The 23,485-nt window shown below is 40.5% G+C and overlaps 1 protein-coding gene across 1 annotated transcript in view; it reads left to right on the top strand.

Moving 5' to 3' along the window:
- The window catches only part of VWA3B (von Willebrand factor A domain containing 3B), a 208,331-nt gene that overhangs the window by 168,411 nt on the left and 16,435 nt on the right, over positions 1-23,485 (top strand). Inside the window, exons 20-21 of the mRNA XM_059407818.1 lie at positions 2,754-2,958; positions 17,549-17,660. Of these exons, the coding sequence (XP_059263801.1) occupies positions 2,754-2,958; positions 17,549-17,660 (317 nt within the window). The remainder of the gene's footprint in view (positions 1-2,753; positions 2,959-17,548; positions 17,661-23,485) is intronic.

The raw sequence follows: 23,485 nt of genomic DNA, 5'->3' as shown, positions 1-23,485 counted from the left end.
TCAACTCTATGGTCAAATAATCTTCGACAAAACAGGAAAAAATATCCAGTGGAAAAAAGACAGTCTCTTAAATAAAAGGTTCTGGGAAAATTGGACAGCTATGTAGAAGAATGAAACTCGACCATTCTCTTACACCGTACATAAAGCTAAACTCAAAATGGATAAAAGACCTCAACGTGAGACAGGAATCCATCAGAATCCTAGAGGAGAACATAGGCAGTAATCTCTTTGATATTAGCCACAGCAACTTATTTCAAGATATGTCTCCAAAGGCAAAGGAAACAAAAGCAAAAATAAACTTTTGGGACTTCATCAAGATCAAAAGCTTCTGCACAGCAAAGGAAACAGTCAAGAAAACAAAGAGGCAACCCACGGAATGGGAGAAGATATTTGCAAATGACAGTACAGACAAAAGGTTGATATCCAGGATCTATAAAGAACTTCTCAAACTCAAACTTAAACACACACAAAACAGACAAGCATATCAAAAAATGGGCAGAAGATATGAACAGACACTTCTCCAATGAAGACATACATATGGATATCAGACCCATGAAAAAGTGTTCATCATCATTAGCCATTTGGGATATTCCAATTAAAACCACATTGAGATACCACCTTACACCAGTTAGAATGGCCAAAATTAGCAAGACAGGAAACAACGTGTGTTGGAGAGGATGTGGAGTAAGGGGAACCCTCTTACACTGTTGGTGGGAATGCAAGTTGGTGCAGCCACTTTGGAGAACAGTGTGGAAATTCCTCAAGAAATTAAAAACAGAACTTCCCTATGACCCTGTCATTGCACTACTGGGTATTTACCCCAAAGATACAGATATCGTGAAAAGAAGGGCCATCCTTTCACTGAAGGGCCAGTGCTTATAGCAGCAATGGCCACGGTCGCCAAACTGTGGAAAGAACCAAGATGTCCTTCAACGGACGAATGGATAAGGAAGATGTGGTCCATATACACTGTGGAGTATTATGCCTCCATCAGAGAGGATGAATACCCAACTTTTGTAGCAACATGGACAGGACTGGAAGAGATTATGCTGAGTGAAATAAGTCAAGCAGAGAGAGTCAATTATCATATGGTTTCACTTATTTGTGGAGCATAACAAATAGCATGGAGGACAAGGGGAGTTAGAGAGAAGAAGGGAGTTGGGGTAAATTGGAAGGGGAGGTGAACTGTGAGAGACTATGGACTCTGAAAAACAATCTGAGAGGTTTGAAGCGGCAGGGTGTTGGGAGGTTGGGGAAGCCAGGTGGTGGGTATTAGAGAGGGCACAGATTGCATGGAGCACTGGGTATGGTGCAAAAACAAGGAATACTGTTATGTTGAAAATTAAAAAAATAAAAAAATAATAAAAGGTTTGTTCCACTTCCTTCTCAGGAGCCCATAATCTCTTGCTCTCCCTGGTGTCTGGCTTTGGTATTGCAGCTTCTCTGGTGCTGTAACAAGCCATGGAACTAAGCTATCCCTAACATGGTGTCCAGAGTATGTCACCATTCCCATCAGTGCTCTGAGCCACATGAGATGGAAACCAGTCTCTTGGGAAGCCTCCCAAAAAGCCAGAATGTTGGATGCATGTTCCTCTTTTCTTTCCCTTCTAAGGGGAAAGCCACAATTTAGGAATTTTCTCCTAAATATCACTGCACTATGCCAGGGAAGCAGGGGGAGTAGTCCAAGCAAAATGCAACAGCCTTTTCTATTCACTTTAATCCACTATTCTTCTTGGTTTTGTGTTCATCTGGAGTGCTGCGACCTCTTAACAGGTTTCAGGAATTCTCAGAAAAGGAATTTTGTCCATATGTTGATAAGTTATTATCCCCTAGGGAGGAACGTGAGCCTGGGGTTTCTTAGTCTACCATCCTGCTGACCTCATTTCAATTTAGATTTTTTAGTATGAATATTTGCTGCTATCTGACAGGTTTGCCTGTGGATTGAGTCCTGTGGTTGTGTTGGGTTTGCACTGTACTCTTCTAACACCCTAAATTTAAAGGAAGTGACCCTTTCAGCAGTGAGAGAATAATTATGAAATGCCCTCATCTCTCTCTCTCTCTTTTTTCCTCCTATCCTCCTGCCTTTCTCCCTCTTCTTCCCTTGCTTTCTCTCCCCCACCAGTAGTGTCCGATACAGCAGTAGCTGGACTGGAAGTAGTATCCAGGACCTGGGCCACACAACACTGGCTTCTCCTGGAGTCTCACAGCCTGGGTTCATCAGCCCATAGAAAGTTTACAGCCAGAAAGTTTAGGCCTATTTAGCTTATAAAGGAGGAGAGGAGATTGAGCTGGTAGAAGAATTACTGCACTGAAGCAAATATTTGGCTTTTGTTTTGCTTCCCTTCCCTTTGGTTTGCTCTGTTTCCCAAAGTTACTGCTGGACATAGTGTGTAAAATCTCTTTGAAGCTCATTTTTGTTCCTGCCAAATGTTAGGCCTAGGAGAAATGAATGGGTTCCAAATATGCCCAAAAATTTGAAGGAAAAAAAAAAGCTGTGTATATTGAACTTCTTTAAAATCAGATAATCAAATCAGGCATAGGAAAGAATGTCTACCATCATTCACAGAGATGGTTATTTTTCACTCATGTAAGCTACCACAGTCCTGATGAACCAGAACCTGTGTTTCTGTCAGCCTGATACCCGACATCTGTCTCAGAGATGGCTCTCAGGGCTGGTTTTACTGAAAAATCAACTTCCCGTCTTTTTTCTATTGATCACTTTCATTTTTTGTCCCCCTTTTTTATCTTTTTAGGTTAGATGCATATAAGCCCATGCGATACTTGGAAAACAAGACAGCTTTAAATAGGGCATTGGAACGGTTGAATTGGCCTATTTCTTTGAAGGAACTGTCGATGCTGGAGAATGAAATTCTAGCTGGGAAAATGTATATCCAGCAGGCCATGGAACTCCAGGAGGCTGCCAAGAAGGAGAATCATGTGAGCAAGTCACCAGGAGAGGTGGGTGCCATGGAGGTGTCTGCATGTCCTCCCTGCTTCCTGCCCCACGTCATTGCCATCCCTGCGCAGGCCTGCCTTCTCCCTCTCCCAGGCCCCCCCACGTGGATTTCTAAGAGTTAGAGCCAATCCAGTAAAAGCATCAGGATGTCTTTTCAACAGAGAAGAAATGCCATTTGGTTTTACTATGGCCTTCTTTTTAAAATAATATACTTTTAATTAAAGAACTAAACAGAAGTATAATGTAGTGATCAAAGGCCTCAGCTTTGATATGAGCCAAACCCCAATCCCTATGTTATCCTGGCCACTTATTCCATCTCTCTAAGTCTAAGGGTTTTTTTAATTTGTAAAATAGGAATATTACTAATATCTGCCTCATAGTGTTATTATGAGAGTAAAATGACTTTTTACAGTAATTCATATCGGAATGCCTCCCCATAAATGTTAGAAATTGTTAACCATACTTTTCAAAAAGAATCTTATAATCTGACTGCATTATTATAACCCCTTTAGATCACTTACTTTTAAAAGCTTTCTTTTCCTCCTTGAGTAAATTCTTACATAGAAGCAGAATCTCCATAACCATTTCATAATCTGCTCTTTTTCTTTAATTACAGTATAGATGATACATGATGTTACATAAGCTTCAAGTGTACCAACATAGTGCTTGGACAACCTAATACATTTTCTGTGCTCACCACATTGTAGCTAGCGTCTGTCACCACAGACACTATTACAGTGCCATTACAGTAGTGTACTCTAGTGTACCATGTATTCTCTGTGCTGTACGTTTCATCTCTGGACTCATTCAGTCCCTAACGGGAAACCTGTACCTCCCGCTCCCCTTCACCCATTCTTCCTATCCCCCACTCCCACCTTCTTGGCAACTACCAGTTTGTTCTCTGTGTTTAAGGGTATGTTTCCACTTCTTTTTGTTTGTTTGTTCATTTGCTGTTTTTTTATATTTCACATACAGGTGAAATCATATGGTATTTGTCTTTCTCTGACTCGTTTCAGTTAGCATAGTACCCTCTTGGTCCATCCAGGTTGTCACAGATGGCAAAATCTCATTCGTTTTTATGGCCGAGTAATATTCCTCTGTGTGTGTGTGTGTGTGTGTGTGTGTGTGTATGCGCGCGTGCATGTGTATCACATCTTCTTTAGCATTCATCTGTCAGTGGACATTTGGGTTGCTTCTGTAATAAACCTAGAGTTGTGTGTATCTTTTTGAATGGTGTTCTTGTTTTCTTTGGGCAAAAGTCATATGGTGATTCTATTTTCAATTTTTTGAGGCACCTCTGTACTGCTTTCCACTGACAGTAGCTGCATCAATTTACATTCCCACTAACAGTTCACAGGAGATCTTTTTTATCCATACTCTTGCCAACACTTGCTATTTTGTGTCTTTTTGATTCTAATGAGATATCTCCTTGTGGTTTTGGTTTATGTTTCCCTGATTAGTTGATATTGAGCATCTTTTGTGTGTCTGTTGGCCATCTGTATGTCTTCTTTAGAAAAATGTCATACTCTTTTTTACTTGGTAGTATCTCATATACATTCTCTGTTTTTTCTGAATCTTCAGATTGATGTTTGGTGTATATTTTGGTATTTTATATAATACTTCATGGTGTATACTATATCCTGATCTATTTAATTCTTCACCAAATGTTAGAATTTCAGGATTTTTTTTTCAGTTTTCTTCTCTTTCACATGTATTGATGACTTCTGTGGTGCATTTGGTTTATTTTGTTAAGACAGACTCTTAGTAGTGGAACCCTTGGTTCAAAGGGCCTGAATATTTTGGGGCTCTAAATGCTTATTGCCAGTGTAACACCCCCTTTCTGACTGTGTGAGTGTGTGTAGACCTGGAATAACTCATTTGAAATATTACTGAATGGTGTGTAATTTGGGTATATTCAATACACACTAAAAAATACAGCCAAAAAACGGACCTTTGAGATTCATCTTTTTTGGTTTCAGTCTTTGCTAAGTGATATTGGCTTTGCCTGTTTTGAAACTCTGTATTTGCTGCTCTGGATTCTTTGGTTCTGTTTTCTTGCTTTGTTTTGTTTTTCTTTAATTTTATTTTTTCCGACAAATCACACTTTTCCCCTCCGTTGTAGAAAGCTATGTCTTTTGTGCAGAATGCAAAAATTTTATCACAAAACATCTTATGGCTATTAGTGTTCTTCAAACAAAGTGACTTCCCCAAAGAATTGTTTTGTATTCCCTTGGGAGACACCATCTCATGCCTCCAAATACATGGCTATCTGTAGGCACCCAAGAATCAAGAAGACAAGTGAATTAACTCTGTCCATGAAAATCTGCTCTTCTTTTCATCAAGCCTCTTCTTTTATGTTCTTTCTTTTTTTTTTTTTTTTTGAAGATTTTACTTATTTATTTAACAGAGGGAGACAGAGAGAACACAACCAAGGAGAGTGGGGGAGGGAGAAGCAGGCTTTCTGCTGAGCGGGGAACCTGATGCAGGGCTCTGATCCCAGGACCCTGGGATCATGACCTGAGCCAAAGGCAGATGTTAATGACTGAGCCACCCAGGCATCTCTCTGTTCTTTCATTTTTTCACTGACATATTTGAGTTCCTATGAGGTGCCAAGCACTATTCTAGGCACTGAAAGTACCTAAACACACAACCACACCCCACCCTCATTCTAGGCAGGGAGAAAGACCAGTACAAGTCCCAAATGATGAACTTGCCCATGCTAAACCATAGAGACAGTGCCTAACAACATATTCTGCTAGCATTATTTTTTCTACACTTCGTATTAAATTTAAAAATGGGAAGTGGTAGCTGATGTGGTAAAGAGAAGCCTCCAGTGATTCAAAATAAATATAGTGTGTTCTACTTGGATTTGTCTGGAATCCTGGGAGTCAAAAGTTCATTGCTCATGAGGTATGAATTAATTGTTCTATTTTTTAATTCTCTTACCCACAAAGTGGGAATAAAGGTACTTCCCATCATTTCTTTATCCAAAAATATTTGTTCACTTCCTGTCACAGGTCAGATCCTGTGCTTGGCACATGTGACCTCAGGCAGTGAAGGGCCTGTCGCATTCTTTTCTCTCTAATTGGGGTCTCCCAGGTCATACTATACATTGGACACAAAATGGGCTTCGTTAACTACATTGAAGACATGGGCCCAGACCAGTGAAGATGTGCGGGGACGGAATGTAACCTCCCTGAAAGCTGAGACTTTGTTTGGCCTGATTTGTAACTGTATCTGTAGCCCTGAGAATGGCACCTGGCACACAGTGGACACTAGACAAATATTTATTGAATGAATGAAACCCAGTTCTTTCTAGTAGAGAATTATGAATGTGACAATAGAGGCATACCCACAGACCAACTGGGAGATGGGGGAAAGTGAACTGGGGAGTTAGAGGAGGTTTCACAGGGGGATAGTTAAGTTTGGTCTGGAATGATGTGTAGGATTTGAGGGTTGGGGTGTGAGAAATGTTCAGAGTTAAACAGTGGCCTATGCAGAGGCAGGGAGGTGGGATGGATATGACATTTTCACCAGGGATATGGCAGGAGACAAGACAGGAAAGGAAGATAGCACCAGAATGCAAGGGATTGGAATTTCCTTCTTGCTTGGATCAGGGACTTGTGCCTGTTGGAAATAGAAACCCAGGGAAGGGTTTTTAGCAAGGGGAAGACAGTAACAGATTTATATTTTGGCAGCATAATGAGGCCCAATGTAGAAAAGAAAGACCCAAATGGGGTGCAATACTGTGTTCAGTGGTTTTGAGTCCTTGAGCCAAACCAGAACAGTGAGAAGGAAACAGAGAAAAGATATATGAGCTAGTAGAAAGTGAATGTGTGGGCTGAGCCAGAAGGCAAAGCTAAGGATACCCAAAAACTTTCTTTCCTGGACACAGGGGAAACAGGCACTGTTAACCCTTCTGTATCACTTCTGCTCCTCAGGGACACAGGTGTTCCCTGGCCAGCCCATCTAAACACCCTGTCATTCTCTAACCCCTGAACACAATTTTGTTATCTTCATAGCATAGTCCACTTGACATTGTATACGTGTTTGTTTATGATATGTCTTTCCTACTAGAATGAGGGTGGGACTTGATCCCTTATATTCTAGGTACTCCCAGTTTCTAGAATAGTGCTTGGTACCTTGTAGGCAGTCATAAATATTTGAATGAAGAAGTGAAAGAATGAACAAGAGGAAGAGGTACAGTAAGAGAGAAAACATATTTTCAGAGAAAGGTAATTCATGTTAGGTTCTCTTTATTCTTAGACAAGTGAGAAAGGCCACATGTTTGGAGCTTAGGAGAGAAGTCTGAGTTAAGGAGATAGTTTGGAGGTCATTTGAGGTGCTGAGAGAAGAGACAATGGAAGGGATGGAGACAGGAAAGTTAGAGGAGCCGGGGGTTCGGGGTAGTATGCATGAGACAAGAGCCCAAAGAGAGGTGGGCAGAACCCTGGATCTGGAGTCACACGCCTGAGTATAGCCTCAGCAAATTTCTAGCAATTTTCTAGCTTGGAATAGCAAATTTCTAATTTGGTGGCCTTACATAGGGCCCCTAAGCCTAGTTTCATCATCTTTAAAATAGAAAAATCACCTGCCTAAAAGTGTTTGTAAGATAAAGTGCATAGTATGCTCAGGGTGCGTAGCTGTCAGCACTCAGCAGTCAGTGCACTCAGCATTAGTGCCCGCTGTTGTTATAGCCATTCTTAAGTTTTTACTGAGGAGTTTTGAAAAGTCATACAGAAGGATGTCTCCAAGCCATTTGAGTTGGCAAGAAGATCATTAGTGATCTTACTGAGTGTGATTTCAGTAGAATTGTGGGAGTGGAAGACAGTTTGTGGTGGGTGGAGAAGTGGGTAGACCTGAAGAAAGTAAGTATAGGAAGTAAAGATTTGTTTTCCAGATCTTCAGAGGGAAGGAAAGGAGAGATAGGGTGAGAAATTTGGGGCATGAGCTGGAGTGAGGGAAGGCATTTAGTGTGCGTAATGGTATATTTGATGGGTCCACTGCTGCCCCCTTCATGGTCAGGGGCTGAGGCTCTTTCTTCACTGCCCTGTCCCCACACCAGGTGTACAAAGTGCCCACTGTCTGTTCTGGGAAGCATCCGTGTGCCCAGGACAGTTAAACACAGGTAATGAATTGTGTGTGTGTGGAGGAAGGGGCTCATACTTGGCATCTTATCTTCAGTGTTCTTTCTACTCTTGACATGGCCTTCAGTAATGGGATATTTTGTATATTCTTTTCTTTTCTTTTTTTAAGATTTTATTTATTATTTACTTGACAGAGATCACAAGTAGGCAGAGAGACAGGCAGAGAGAGAGAGGAAGGGACACAGGCTCATTTCAATCCCAGGACCCTGGAATCATGACCTGAGCCGAAGGCAGAGGCTTTAACCCACTGAGCCACCCAGGTGCCCCTCTATATTATTTTCTTAAAATGATACTTCTCCTCACCATGTATGATGTATTATGAGATATTTTAATTCTATTTCTGCCATGTCCCATTGGTTTGACTTCAATGGCCCACTAATAGGTCTCTATCTCCTGTTGTGAAAAATACTGGTTGGGACCAAAGCTCAAGACTGCAAGGGCCTGTGAGACCCTAGGGTGAAAATCCATCACAGATGAAAGTCATTTTTACTGATTTGTATATAAATATAGTCTGATTATAACTTCTTCTGGCAAAGGCCAAAGCTTTTGATCAATGATAGTAAATTGGAGTGCAAGAAACCATCTATTATTTATTAAGATCTGCTAGAGTTTATTGATAACATGTAGCAAAAGGTGGTCAAAGTTTGTTAGGAATGGAGATCCAATTGGAAATGACCATAAACAGTCAGAAGGGAGTGGCCAGTGGTCACTTTGACACACTTGGTCCACACCACGGTGTGTTATGGAGTCTGGATATCTTTGGTTCTTTGATACATAGTCACCCCACTGATTCCTGAGTTTGGGAGAGCTTTGTGATTTTTCTGTTGCTGAGGATCAGATGTGGGGAGAAGTGGCTTCATATGTTGGTGTTGCTTTGACTGCAGTCTTTTGCTGGCCCCTTAATCAAATCTGAGGGGAGAACCATCATCCTACCTGCTCTGCCTATTATGGTCACAGTCTGTGCTTGACTGAAGAATTGCTTACCCTATTTCCATAACCAACTAGCTTTGTGGTATCCCCAGACATAGGTGCTTGACTCACTGACCACATAATGAAAGGAAGAATCTGAAGTCAGAGATTTTAAATTCCCCTTGAAAACTCCCTTTCCTTATATACCCCTCTTATTACCATGACTGCAAACTTCACCATCACTGGCCAATCAGAGCTGTGCTATGGTGGAAATCACCATTGGGCATCTGACTTGTAATTAACCTTCCATGATTCTCCCTGGGCCCCTGGTCAGTCAGCCCAGCCATGCTATCCTACAATAGGCTCTCCACATTTATAACCTTGACTGCCTTGTGAAGCATCTATAAGCAACCCTAAAAGGGGTCTTAGAAATGTGTCCACACAGCTGGCCACCCATGGTTATGTCTCCAAGTTGTGCCTGGTAAGAATCTAAAATCCATGGTCTTTAGGAATGGTGTATTAAGTGCTCCACTCTGTGAAAAACTATCCAGGAGAAATAGTGCTGGGGAAGACATAGAAATAGGCTGGGTGAGGTGGAACAGGGGTGAGAGACCATTTGGATTGGAAAACATTGTTGGAAAAACAATGACTTTGATACTGTATAGGAGAAAGTTGGTTGGAAAGATTTAGAGAGAAATTTCTTTGAGTTGTATAAATAGAGTCAGAATAAGTAGAGCTGTTATCTTTGCTCCCAAATAATCATTGGACCTGTTGTCAATCTTGCATTTTACAGTTCTTTTTTTTCTTTTATTTATTTTCAGCATAACAGTATTCATTATTTTTGCACCACACCCAGTGCTCCATGCAATCCATGCCCTCTCTAATTCCCACCACCTGGTTTCCCCAAACTCCCACCCCCCACCACTTCAAACCCCTCAGATTGTTTTTCAGAGTCCATAGTCTCTCATGCATTTTACAGTTATTAATATTTCCTCTTTTAAAGGGAGGAGAGAGGCCTCCTACAATAACCCTTTACAACTAGTCAGCCTTCCTCATTCCACTAGAAACACATGAGTCTGTTCTGCTGCTACTGGAATCTGGCAGGAAGACAGACTTTCTGGTGACTGTGAATTGTCCTTCAGCAGTACATAAGATCTCCTGATGTGAGGGTGGAGAATTAAGAAGTCTGTGTTGGGCATTAGTGATGTTGCCATCACAGAAAGAATGGCACATGCACATTCAGACCAGCACCATGGAGATAACTTAGTGCATGGAAAAGAGACCCCAGATGGGTTCTTGAGGGAGGATGTTAGGAGATATGGCCCAGTGAGGCTGAAGTGTTAGAGCAAGGTGCATTGATGGGACAGGAGAGGGTGCTGAAGGGAGAGTGCTGCAGCCTCATGACTGTGTCCCAGTTAGCTGGGGTCTTAAAGGAGAGAATCTCACTCAGGAATACCAGTCAGTGGAGGGAATTGAAAGAAGGGAAGAGAAGCTCCCATCAACTTTAAATATTATCTAAAAAGTTTTCTGTCTAGGATCTGATATTCAGGAGTGGGAAGGTGGGTATCAGCTCTAGGGAATCCCTGAGGTGATAGAAATCACTGTCAGATGGTCTTTTCATTCTAAAGCTGAAGACATCCCTCCCTGCTAGAGGTTTTAGCTGGGCAGACCTCAGCATTGCCCTGCCACTAGGTTTTTTCTAGGCATAAATTCTACCCTCAGCAGGTTTAGGAATGGTCATTGACCACCTCCCCCCCCCCCCCCCTGGAGGAGAACTGAGTGTGGAGGGCTTATCAGTAGGATCCAGGCAGGAAACAGAATCCCATTCAGTCAATTCAAGTGAAGAAATGTTAATGAAGGGAGTGTTCATAGAGGTGCACATAAGTCTAAGGCAGCCAGTGGGATTTGGGACCCCCAATGACTAGCAAGAGCAGGAAGTTCTCATCACTCCTAGACTTGAAAGGGTGGAAGGAAATGATGCTCCTGGAGCCCCGTGAGAGCCAAGTCTACTAGCAGGAGTGGAGGTAGTTTTAGAGAGACAAAGGGCAGGGAAGGAGCATGGAACAAATACCCCAGTCTTTTCTCTTGCTGCTGCCCTCGGACCTCCCACCTGCCATTGGCTCACCCTGTCCAGAAGCCAGGCCTCAAGCGAAATAAATCAGGTGGTGTCACCCATGGGGGTCAGCTGCCTGGGGCATGGAGCAGGACAGGGCAGAATGGATTTGGAGGAAGATGGGTGGACCAGAGTAACCAGCACAGAGATGTGTTGAAAAGTTTTCTTAAAGACCCAGCACTTATTTTTGTTCTATAGCCTTGACTGAGATATGTATCTATATATAGTAGATAGCTGGTTGTGGTCCACATTCCAGGCAGTGACACAGAAGTGGCTCCGGTCTACAGCTTTCGTTCTTCTCCGGAGTAGCAACATGCAGATAACTGAGTCACTAGCATCTGAATTACAGCTTACAAGGCTGTGGTAATTTTCAGATTTAACTATTTAAAACATTTCGAATGTTTCTCTTTGATGTTTTTCCTGAAAGAGCAATGAAGAAACAGTCCCTGATAAGATATTAACAAGTTGCTCTTTACTTGGGAAATAATTTTATGCAGCATCTAATGCATATATATTAGGTTCTTTTGCCACTACCAAAGAAAGGAAAACAAAGGGAGGGGGGAGAAGGAGGAGAAGAAGAAAAGAAAATTCATTTTTTTCCTTACAAAAGCCCTTTGAGTTGCTACTGATTAACATTTATTGGAGATTTTCCTTTCTGAGTGGTTAACTCCATAGCCCAGCATGGCCCTGTATTGGGGAACGGAGAATGATTTGGGGCAAAAATATTTAGTACTAGTTTCAAAATAAGATTTGGAGACTAGTTTGAGTTAAGTTGTAGAAATGCATGGAAAATCTTAAAGCATCAAACATTAAGTAACTTCACTGTCTCCACTAATGCAAACCTGAAAGCATGACCTTGAAACTAAATAATAAATGAAAGGAGGGTGACACCATTTTGGATCCTGTTCTACATCATCTGCTAACTAAATCTGATGAGGAAATGAATTGGATTCTCTGAATTTTGGAAACAAGGCAAAATCAAATTACCCAGTAGACAGCATCCCCTCTGCCAGTGTTACTGCCCATCTGACTTCCTCACAGAGACTGGCATGCAACTACTCTCATACACCTAAACCTAGAAATATGTTGCCTTATTTATTGCTAGCATTTTTGTTTTCACTCTCTACCCCTTCTGACTCTTGTCCTCCATAGATTTCTTTGCAAAATAAGTCAGACAAGGACCAATACCATACGATTTCACTCATACATGGAATTTAAGAAACAAAACAGATGAAATAGGGGAAGGAAAAGTAAAAGTAAGATGAAAATTAAGAGGGAGGCAAACCATAAGAGATGCTGATGTCTAGGAGATAAATTGAGGGTTGCTGGCATAGGGAGTGGGGAGGTAGGGTCAATTGGGTGATAGGCATTAAGGAGGCACCTGATGCAATGAACACTGGTTTTATATGCAACTGATGAATCACTAAATTCTACCTCTGAAACTAATAGAAAAAGAGGGGAAAATAAAACCCAAAACCCAATGACCTGTTTATATTTTAGGTGTGCATAGGTGAAGGCATGCCAGGAAAAGAACAGTGTCTGTAAAGTCTTTGGCAGGATTCAAAAATTATTGATACATTGTCTTTCTGGAAAGGTGCTGTCAACATTGTGGTTGAAGGAATGGTGTGTCTAGCGGCCCTTACTGATATCCTTCCATCCTGGCAAACCAATGCTATATTTCTATGACCAGTGGAATGAACCATTGTGCTAAAGCTGGCCCCATAGGTTTGTTTTCCCATGGCATGGGCAACAACAATGAACAGTAGCAACACAGAGTACTATGATGTTCTACTTAATCTGTGGTGTAGCTGAATTGATTTATAGTGATATGAATGAATCATCGAGTGTACAGTGAATTGTTCTTTCCAGAACCCAAACTGTACATGTTGTGGAAACAATCAGAAATGAATTATTGCCAAGAATAGTAACAGTTGGACACAAAAGCAGAGTAAATGTGTTTAGTATTGTAATGGTCCTTTCAGGTGAACCCATAGGTATCTGAGTGATCTGAAGGTAGTTGATACTTTTCAGCCACTTAGAAAGGCATGTTCTAGTTGGCCTTTTCAGTCTGTGAAAAATGAACATCATAGTACTCTGGGTTGCTACTGTTCATTGTTGTTTCCCATGCAGGGAAGGTCTTCACAGAATGAATGGCAGTTCTATATTAGATGAATTGGGGAGTGAGTGACAACTATAGAGAAAAAAGAGCTCTCTGATGATTTCAGGCCATTGACTTCACAGATTTGTACCTATGAAAATGTAGAAAGAATTTTTATCAGTTAGCTTCTGGATAGGATATTGAGAAAATGAATATTTGGAATCTAGAGATAAAGGGGGCTAGTTACATGGTGTGTTATACTCATTTGGAATTTTTAAAGGAATTTTAAATATGTCTAGGCATAGATTCTAGTAAGTGGCTTGTCTGTTATAGTGATGAAATCTGAAGGGGAGTTTGCCCTTCTGGGATCAACATGGACATCTTTTTGGAAATCAGGGTGTTATCCATCTGGAAGTGGAGAGGCTATGTGGTGACCTCTATGGTTGCTCGGTCTTAGATGTGGACACTGTGGCATGAAGCAAGGCGGCTTTGTAAGTTAAACTGTATGTAGAGATGAGGTTTTTGCAACAGCTGATTTAACCTGGCATGTTCCAGATTCTAAATTCTATGTGATAAGAATACTTTACATGGAGTCTTCCACTGAGGAAATAAATGATTATAGGAAACTATGGTGTGGGCATCTCTTTGGAGTATTATGATGGTTATTATGATGGAATATTATGCTGCTCACATTCCTGGTTCTGGTTGTTGTAGTCCCCTTATGTTATAAAAACTGCAAACAAAAATATCATGCTAGTGTCCCTGTCTTGGTATACACATAGTCTGACAGTTTCTCCAGTAATGCAGAAAAAGGTCTAGTAAGGCCTAGATTATTCTGGACAGAAATACAGAATTAGAAGATGTTAAAGCCATAAAGTTTGTACCATCTCTTTGCTTATACAGAAATTGAAGTCCAAAAAGTTAAAAGATTCTCCAAAGTCTCACAGCCAGCTGGGCAGCAGTTGGTCCTATTTCTCCTGTCTTATGGTCCAATCTCTGCCCTTTAAGGCCATTTCATACTGCAGTAGGTCATTCTAGAGCTCCTGTGGGAAGGACTATTAGGTTTCTCCTCTGACTGAAAGCTCAGGCACAAACAGGTAACAGTTGCCATCTACCAGTGATGTTGGGTTATTCTCTTTGGTGTAATAACTGCATCAGTAAAAATAGAAATTACATGAGGATGGACTCCAGCAAAATCTGTTGAAAATGGAGCATCATAACAGAAGGGTGTTATTCAGCTAACATTTTGTATCCATGGCTGCATAGGTGTGAAGTCTTGTTCATATCCCACTCTTCTTCAAGAGACTTTAACCCTTTTGTTCTGAATTTCTTCACTGCTGAGGCCCTGACTCTGTTTTCCTGTCCCCTGCGGTAAACCATACCCAAACTTCTTTTGATGAACCTAAAAAGCATCTCTCAACAGATCCAAGTGATAAATGGCTGCAACAGAATCCAGTAACATCAAGACACCAGGGAAATGAGCCCAAACTGTATTGACCATAAATAATGACCAAACAGCAAATTGTGTTCAGATTATCTGAAGTTATTTAAATGTTTATAGTCAATTGTTCCATAAATTAGAGACTTCCTTAACTGAAGACCTGTATATGCTCATAAAATATGCATTGAATACTTTATTTGAGATACAGTAATAGCATTGCAAAGAAGTAACTCAAAAGCACGTGGAAGCACTTGGTATTGGCTTTGTATCATGGAGGGGAGGGGCGTTTGATGGTCTGTGAAAAGAAAGCAGGTGGAGAATGATGTCATAGGGACACTCTGATTAGGATGGAGGACAGATTTCTTTGAGAAACCCAAGAATTAATAAATTAATAGGAAAAAATTTTTAAAGATTTTATGTATTTATTATTTAAGAGAGAGAGAGAGAGAGAATGAGAGAGAGAACTTGAAGGGGGCAGGTCAGAAGGAGAAGCAGACTCCATGTGGACCAGGGAGCTCGATGTGGGGCTTGATCCTGGGATTCCAGAATCGTGGCCCGAGGCAGTTGCTTAACCAACTGAGCCACCTAAGTCCCTGGTCAGGAAAATTTTTTAAAAATGAAAAAAATCTAAGGTAAAATCTCCACAATTTCCATAATGTAGTGATTTGAAGAAAAAGACCTGATTTTCATACTGTAAAATTTACCTATTTCAATTCAGTAATTTTCAGTAAAACTGAGAGAGCTTTCAGCCACCACCAAAATCCTACAAATTCTCTCTTTTTCCACATCATTTTGGCACTTTTAGTTCACTCACTTCGTTTCTACAAAAAACTCACAAAACAAAAAACGTGTTGAGATTTTGATATGAATTACATTTGGAGCTATGGATCTGTTTGGGGAACGTGGCTATATTAACTGTTAAGTTTTCTAATCATTAACATGTTATGTCCCTTGTTCTTTCTTCAGTTTTTTATAGTAGTGTTTTATAGTTTTCAGCATATAAGATTTTCACTAATTTTGATGAATTTATTCCTAAATATTCTATTGTTTTTCATGCTGTTATAAATGAAATTCTTTTCTTAACTTTATTTTCAGATTGCTCATAGCTGGTCCATAGTTATACAACTGATTTTCTTTTCCTGTATTTGTCTTGTATCATGACATCCTACTGAACTTGCTAATTAATTCTAGTAGTTGTTGGGTGGATTCCCTAGTTTTCCACATAGAAGATCATATTCATAAATAAAGACAGCTTTATTTATTCTTTTCCAGTCTAGAAGCCTTTTCTTGCCTGTTTGCACTGGCTGGAACCTCAAGTACAAAGTATAGCGTACCTTTCCTTGCTTCTGATCTTAAGGGGAAGTCATTCAGTCTTTCACCATTAAGGATCATATTTGATGTAGGCTTTTCATAGATGGTTTTCACCAAGTTGAGGAAGTTCCCTTCTATTCCTAGCTTGTTGAGAACCTTTAAAGGATGTTGGAGTTTGTCAAGTGCTCTTTCTCCATGCATGAAAATAATATGGTAAATTATCCTTTGTTCTAGTAATATGGTATATCACATTGATTTGTGGATTTTGAATCCACAAATTTTGCAAGCTTTGCATTCCTGGGATATTTGGTTGTTGTGTAAAGTCCTTCTGTATGTTGCTGGATTTATTTGCAGACCTGTTTTTGCATCTATATTCATGAGGAATATAGGTCTGTACTTTCCTTTTCTTGTATCTTTGGTTTGGTATTGGGGTAATACTTGGCCTTTCCTTCTCTAATGTAAGTGCTCTTCCTAGTAATTTCTTGCTTCCTAGGATTCATCTTCCAGCATTGGTCCTCACATTTATTAGGAATTAAAAATAATGACTGTTCTGGAAGATGTATTGGAAGCTTTGGGATTTTAGAGGGAGTGGAGGGTAGTAGAGATTGGATCTTTCTATTCTGGTCAGCTCAACAAGCACAGAAAATAAGATTTTAGAGTTAGACTCTACAAATCACAGTGATGCTACCAGTTTCTTCATGTAGTGGACACAATGTGACATTCACTTCAAGCCTTGACTCATATGGTGCCATTTGGAAATTATAGAGTGGTCCTTTGCTTTGCTTTTTCTGAAATTGCCTGGGAATAAAGTCTTTCCAGAGAGATTACAACTAAGCTGGGTTTTGGACAGATTATTTGAATAGGAAGGACCTTGCTCATTTTAAAAAATAATTCTCCTCTATGTTCTTCAGATTGTATCATTTCTGTTGATTTGCTTTCAAGTTTCTTCTGTCATGTGAGTTCTGCTATTAAGTCCTTCCAGATACTGTGGTTTTTACTTCTAAGATTTTCAGTTTTTTAATATTTCTCTGCTGAAAATAACTACCTTGCCATTCATTTCAAGAGTATGCAACCACATGGACCATGGTTATAATTGCTGATTTAAAGTCTTTTTCTGATTATTCCAACATCTGGGTCACCTCAGTATTGTCACCTATTGATCGCCTTTTAACCTGAGAATTAGTCATATTTGCTTGCTTTTTCAAAGTATGTTGTATTTTGGATTGTGTACTGGATATATTGAATATTATGTTTTAAGGCCCTGGATCCTATTTAAATTCTCTGGAAAAGGGTCACCTTTTTTGTGTTTTAACAAAATTTAATTGAGTCTAGACCTCAAGTTCTTCTCACTTTTTATGGTCATTGGCTCCCATATAACAGTTCATATATCAGTTTTAATAGCCTATTCCTAATAATATAGAAAGTATTCAGAGTGATTATCAAAGTATATGGATAATCTGTAATTTTTGAAAGTCAGATTCTCAGTAGAGAATCCCAAGTTACTCTGTATCTGTGATTTTTACTGTCTGTGTTGATTTTTTAAAATCAATTATTAATGTTTTATTTTTTTTAGCAACAGAAACCTCAAGGAAATCCAACAAAGAAAACTAAATCAAAAAAATTGGATCCCCTCAAAGGCCAGAAAGTTATCGCAAGATGTGATGAAAATGGCTTTTACTTTCCAGGTAGATACTCTATTTTATAAGATTTCTTTGTTAAATAATATGGTATCAGGGACCCAAGGTTCTCAAACTGTTCTTTCCCCAGAACACTGATATTTCATGAGCTGTATTAAGGCATTCCACTTCTAAAAGGAAATGATAATGGGGATTCTACCTATGTTTCTGAGGGGTGATAGCCAGAAAATAAATTTAATCTTTCATTTGTTCAGTAAAACAATTTTACTACACATCTGCTATTTTCTATGAATGTAATATTCCTAAAGTGCTGGTCTAGTGTAGACCAGCACGTGAAAATTCTTGTCTTTGTGGAACTTACATTCTAGTGAGGGAGATAGAGAAGCGAGCAAATACATACAATATGTAGTGTGTCAGCTACAGTGTTGTAGAGAAAAATCAAGCTACAAAGGGAACTGAGTGTCAAGGTAAAGGCTGCAATTTTAAATACGGTGGCCAATGAAGAACTGCTTGGGAAGGTGATGTGTGAATATGGAGGAGGAGCAAGCCATGAAATTATCTGGGGGAAGAGAGTTCCTTGTTATTGTATTTTTTTAAAGATTCATTTATTTTGAGAGAGAGGGAGAGAATGTGAGTATGAGTGGGGAAGGGGGAGGAACAGGAGGCTGAGCAAGAGGGAGAGAAAGACTCCTCAAGCAGACTCCCCCTTGATCACAGAGCCTGATGTAGGACTTGATACGGGGCTTAGTCCCAGGACCCCAAGATCATGACCTGAGCCAAAATCAAGAGTTGGATGCTTAACCTGCTGAGCCACCCAGGCATCCCTTGGGGAAGAGTTCTAAGCAGAAGGAACAGCAGTACAGAGTCATGAGGCTGGAGTCCATGTTGTTAAAAGAGGCCAGTGTGGCCAGATCCAAGAGCTTTTCCCAAAAGTTTTTGGGATATGTGATCCTGAAGGAACCTGCCAGGAGCAGTTCAAGTGAGAGCTTTGTGGACAGTGAAAATAATATGTATGTAGAGGTGGAGACAAACATTTTCTATCTGGAGAAATAAAACAGATTATGGCTGGAACCTAGAATGCAAAGAAACAGTAGAAAATAATAAAGGTCTTCAGGGAGGGAAGTATGGGGCCATTCATAAAAGGTCATGTTAAGAAGTTTGGACTTGGACCACCTGGATGGCTTAGTTGGTTAAGCAACTGACTTTGGCTCAGGTCATGATCCCAGAGTCCCGGGACTGAGTCCTGCATTAGGCTCTCAGCAACATGGGGAGTCTGCTTCTCCCTCTGACCCTCTCCCCTCTCGTGCTTTCTCTCACTCTCTCTCAAATCAATAAATAAAACCTTTAAGAAAAAAGAGAAGTTTAGACTTTATTGAGGAGCCACATGGAAAGCAGAGAAAAACATAATCATCCTTGAAGTCCACAGAAGCTCCCCCACCATGCTGTGTGAAGAGTGGATACAGAGTAGGTTGGAATGTCCCCCAGGTCCCTGTCTCAGGCCATATGGTAGATAGTGGTATGTGCAGGAGATGTTGGTATGCACAGGAAGATAATGATGTGTCTGGGGTGTGGGGGATTGTAGATACACTGCATATGTGCTGATATCTCAGAAATCTCTCCAGGCAGGTTTCCTCTTGAGACTCTAGACCACTATTTCTAATTGCTTCCGGTTGCTGAAGTTGTCAGAAAAGCAATTAGAGATAAGGTCTAGAGTCTCAGGAGGAAATCTGTCTGGAGAGAGAGATTTTTGAGACATCAACACTTAAGTGTCATTGATATGGGAAGGGCCTGTAGGGAAGAGAGAGCCTTGAGGAAGATCCATGGGGCAGAAAGATGATACAGTGGAAACATAGCCAGTTTTAGGTAGGCATTATCTGTCAAACACCAGTTAAAAGAATCACTTTTTTTTATTAATTAAATTTCATTGAATCTTTTTAAGTGGGAAAAAAAATACTTCAGCAGGAGTTTTGGTTCCAAGCAGGCATATGTGGAGAACTGACAGCTAGGACATTTTCTTTGAAATTCAGTAGATGTGCTTTGGAGCTGACTAGATGAGAGTAATTAAATATGGATGGGAGCATTCTAGATGAGCTCATAGGCCAAGGCACAAAACTCTTCTTTGCAAGAGCAGGGCCCAAAAACCTCCTCTTTCTCTGGGACCCAGATTTGCTGGGTAGTGATTATGGGGGGAGGGGTGCTCTGCTTGATTTTTTTTGAATTGGAGCCCAGAGAGGGGTCTGAGGCTAATTTGGCAGTTGAATGGAAATGCAGGAAAAGACTGGCTTCCAGCTGGCTGCATTAGAGTTTGGGATTAGTTCACTGGCCAAGGTCCTGGAGAAAAGTAGAAAGGCTCAAACTTTTCCTCTACACACCATTTTCATGTGATAAGAAATGCCAAAACCTACTGCCGCCAGTCTGGGGAAGTTGAGGAAGCAGGTAACACCATGGCCACATGCAATTTCTGAGATCATGTCGTAATCATTTTTGCCCTATTCTGTATTGTTTTGTTTTTCTTTAAATATGCAATTAGAGGCAGAGAGTGCACGCCACCAACAGTTGGGATCTGGCTGTTTGAGAATTTTTAGTTTGTGGCTGTGATTAAACTCAAATAAGTCTGTGTGAAGGAAATACACATTTGAATTTAGTCATATGATCAGTAATTTGGATTAGTGGCTAGTTAGCAAATACTGACTCAGACAAATTAAATGATCATGCTGTGTTCCTGGATGTACTTTGATTTTGTTTCCCTCTTCTCCCCTAAAGTCAGTGCATCTTTAGTTGGGAATTTCAACCCAACTCATAGAGTTATTTTTATTTTTTTTTTTCAATTTCAAACTTATAGAAAAGTTGCAAAAATAATAGAACTTTTGTATATACTTTTTAACCCAGCTTTGTCAATGATTAACTTTTGTCATGTGTATTTTACCACATTTATCATTTTATTTTATTCTTCTTCTCTCTACTCACCTCCACACATACACATTTTCTGAACTATTTGATATTAGGTAACATCATCATGCCCCTTTACTCCTTAATGCATCAGTCTATATGTCTCAATAACAAGGCTATTGTCTTAACATAATCATAATAAAGTAATAAAATCCAGGAAATTTAGCACTATTATACTACTTTTTATTTGTATATTTCAATTTTGTTAATTGTCTCAATTAGGGTTTTATATTTTTTGTCTCTAGAATAGGTCAAGTCTGGAACCATGTTAACATTGAATTAACACATCTCCTTAGTCGTCTTTAATCTAGAATTATTTTCTAGCCTTTCCTATCATTTCTTATGACACAGATATATATTATTTAAGAACAAGATCAATTACTTTATTGAATGTTCCTCAGTTAGCTTAAGCTCAGAGTGTGCATTCCTAGCCACTTTCCTACCTAAGTGATGGCATGATGTCATGTCCCTCTCAGGGCCTCCCATCCAGAGGCACATGATGTCCCTTAGTGACACTGATAGAGATAGCCTGGTCACTATGCATTACTGTTTCCTCCCTTGTAAAAAAGAAGGCCAAACAGAGACTTGTGGAGAACCGCATGATATTCATCAGTGACACCTTTTTTGATAACTTTTGCTTGGGGCCTGCTAAATATTTCTAATGAAAAATATCTGGCTTTGAAATGTATCTCAGTAGTAGATGGCTTTGAAGGACTATTTGATCAGAGTGTTCCTCGCTTCAGGCCGGGTCCACACTGGAGCAGAGCTAGCCTGGTTGTTGCTGTCATTGTTCGTGGTCAGGGCAGGGATTTCTGTATGGCTGACTCTCTTCCAGAGTCAGTGTGGAATATCTAATTAAGGAGTGACTGAGTTGTTCAGAATGGAAGTGACAGGCCTAGTCTGGCTCATCAGGATGCTGAAAGGCAGGGAGGAAGTCACATTTCAAAACATTATTTTAAGTCATTAATGCAGGAATTGGTTCCTCCTTCCTCTTCTTCAGTGAAAAGAAGCATTGGCGTCAGGAAATCCATGTTGATGAAAAGTCTGAGTTGCAAAATTTCTGCACTATGCCACAGAAACAGGTTACAATGGAAGAAAAAGGCAGGCAGGTGGCAGAGGCAGGGAAGGAGAAACTGAATACCTTTCCAGGTGTCATGTTTTAGGGTCAGAAAATCCCAAGTTTTTATTTACTTGAAGTCTGCCTTTTTCCTCTGCCAGCCCTGTGACTGAATCCGCAAAGTTCTCTGAGCCTGTTTCTTTAACCTCCTGAATGAAATGAAAACAATTAGAACCCCCATAAGCTTGTGGTATAGATTAAATAGGCAATGTACAGTATTCTCTAAATTAGAAACTGTGAATTGCATGTGAAGAGTTGTTCTCTCATCCCATGAGACAGCTTCTCTTGAGAGATAGAAACAACTTTTGTCCTCTTCTGGGGGTCAAAGGAGGGGTTTGCAATTCAAAAACTTCAACAACAGTTTAAAAACCTTAGCAGAAATTCAGAAAGGCAAAAATTAGCCCAGGGGACTAGAAATGAAACCTCTGAGGCTGAAGAAAGGAGAGAATATGATGAGTAGATGTCCAAGATGACTGTCAGTGGAGTGGGGCAGGTGGAGGGGCTGCTTACGGTGGAGTAAAGCTAAAGCCTTTTTCAGGAGACGGAATTTAAGGGAGGCTGTGCATATCAGAAAGTTAGACTGGAGGTAAAAGAGAAATTCCTGTCTGGAGTGAAGACTGAGAACTATTCCCATGTCTTTCACAAAATGAATGGACCTACCTTCTTGGAGTATTTCTGCGGTCTTTGACCACTGAGAATGGGCCCCATTTTGGCAGAGGGGCTCAACAAGGGTCCATTCCCTATTCTTCAGCTTGAATACAGGAGAGCCCTCTGGCGAAGGTGGGGGCCCACTCTGTACCCAAGGAAAGTTACTGGGATTGACAGGCCTCCACTGGGAAAAAGCTCAGGCCCCTGAATTTGTTCCCAGGGACACTTCAGAGCCAGGAGACACAGTCTCACCTCTCTGGAGGTGAGGACAAAGAGAAACTGCAGCATAAGGGAAAACAAAATTAGATGCTGGTTCCAACTCAGGACTTAGAAACTCCCTAATTAGATGGAGAAGGAGCAAATGCAGAGGCTGAGCCATAATTCAACAGGCCGACTCGTGGTCCTCAGCCAGCCAGCAAGGCTGTCCACACAGCGCACCTGGTTCTAACGTCAGCCTGGGAGACACTGTACTAATTTCTGCAGGTGCACAAAGGCTTGTATGAAGAAGAAAACAGTGGAAGGACCTAAAAAGAGGTGTTGTAACATACCAAAAAGTCTAGATCGAATCATGTGGGGCAGGGGTGGCAGGGTTTTTCTGTGAAAGACACACAGTAAATGGTTTAGACTTTGTGGCCATCCAGTCTCTGTCACCACTACTCCACTTAGGCAAACGACAGAAACCCTGCCTCGTAGGTTTATGAGTAGACTCGGCTAAGTCCCAGAGGCTGAGAATTTGAGGAGGATCATACCGACCAGTGTGGCCATCATGGCAGCCCAGGCCCTTCACTGTGAATCCTGGTGGCGGGGGGGGGCTCGCCAGTGTATGGGATGTGAGCGTTCTCCTCAGTTAGGAGTGGTTCTTCATTGCTTTCCAAATAGGAGGTCTTTCTAAAAAGCAGTGTTTGTTTTTCTAATTAAAAGTATAAAGTCAGTTTATGGCAGGAAATGTGTGAATAATGTATAAAGAACATTTCAAAAACCAAACTGAACATTTTAATCCAATGAGAAAACACACACCAGTGGAACTGGTTTTTGTTTGTTGGGTGTATGTGTGTGTTTAAAAAAAAAAAAAATTGTTATTTCTTTGGCCATTTGAAACAAGAGACATGAACTCAAGATGAAAAACACAAGCCATTTCTTTGCCACATCAAAGGCCATG

The sequence above is a fragment of the Mustela nigripes genome, chromosome 7 (assembly GCF_022355385.1).
Source record: "Mustela nigripes isolate SB6536 chromosome 7, MUSNIG.SB6536, whole genome shotgun sequence".
In the NCBI taxonomy this organism is placed as follows: Eukaryota; Metazoa; Chordata; class Mammalia; order Carnivora; family Mustelidae; genus Mustela; species Mustela nigripes.
The sequence above is the reverse complement of the archived record's forward strand: the minus strand, read 5'-3'. Positions and strand labels throughout refer to the sequence as shown.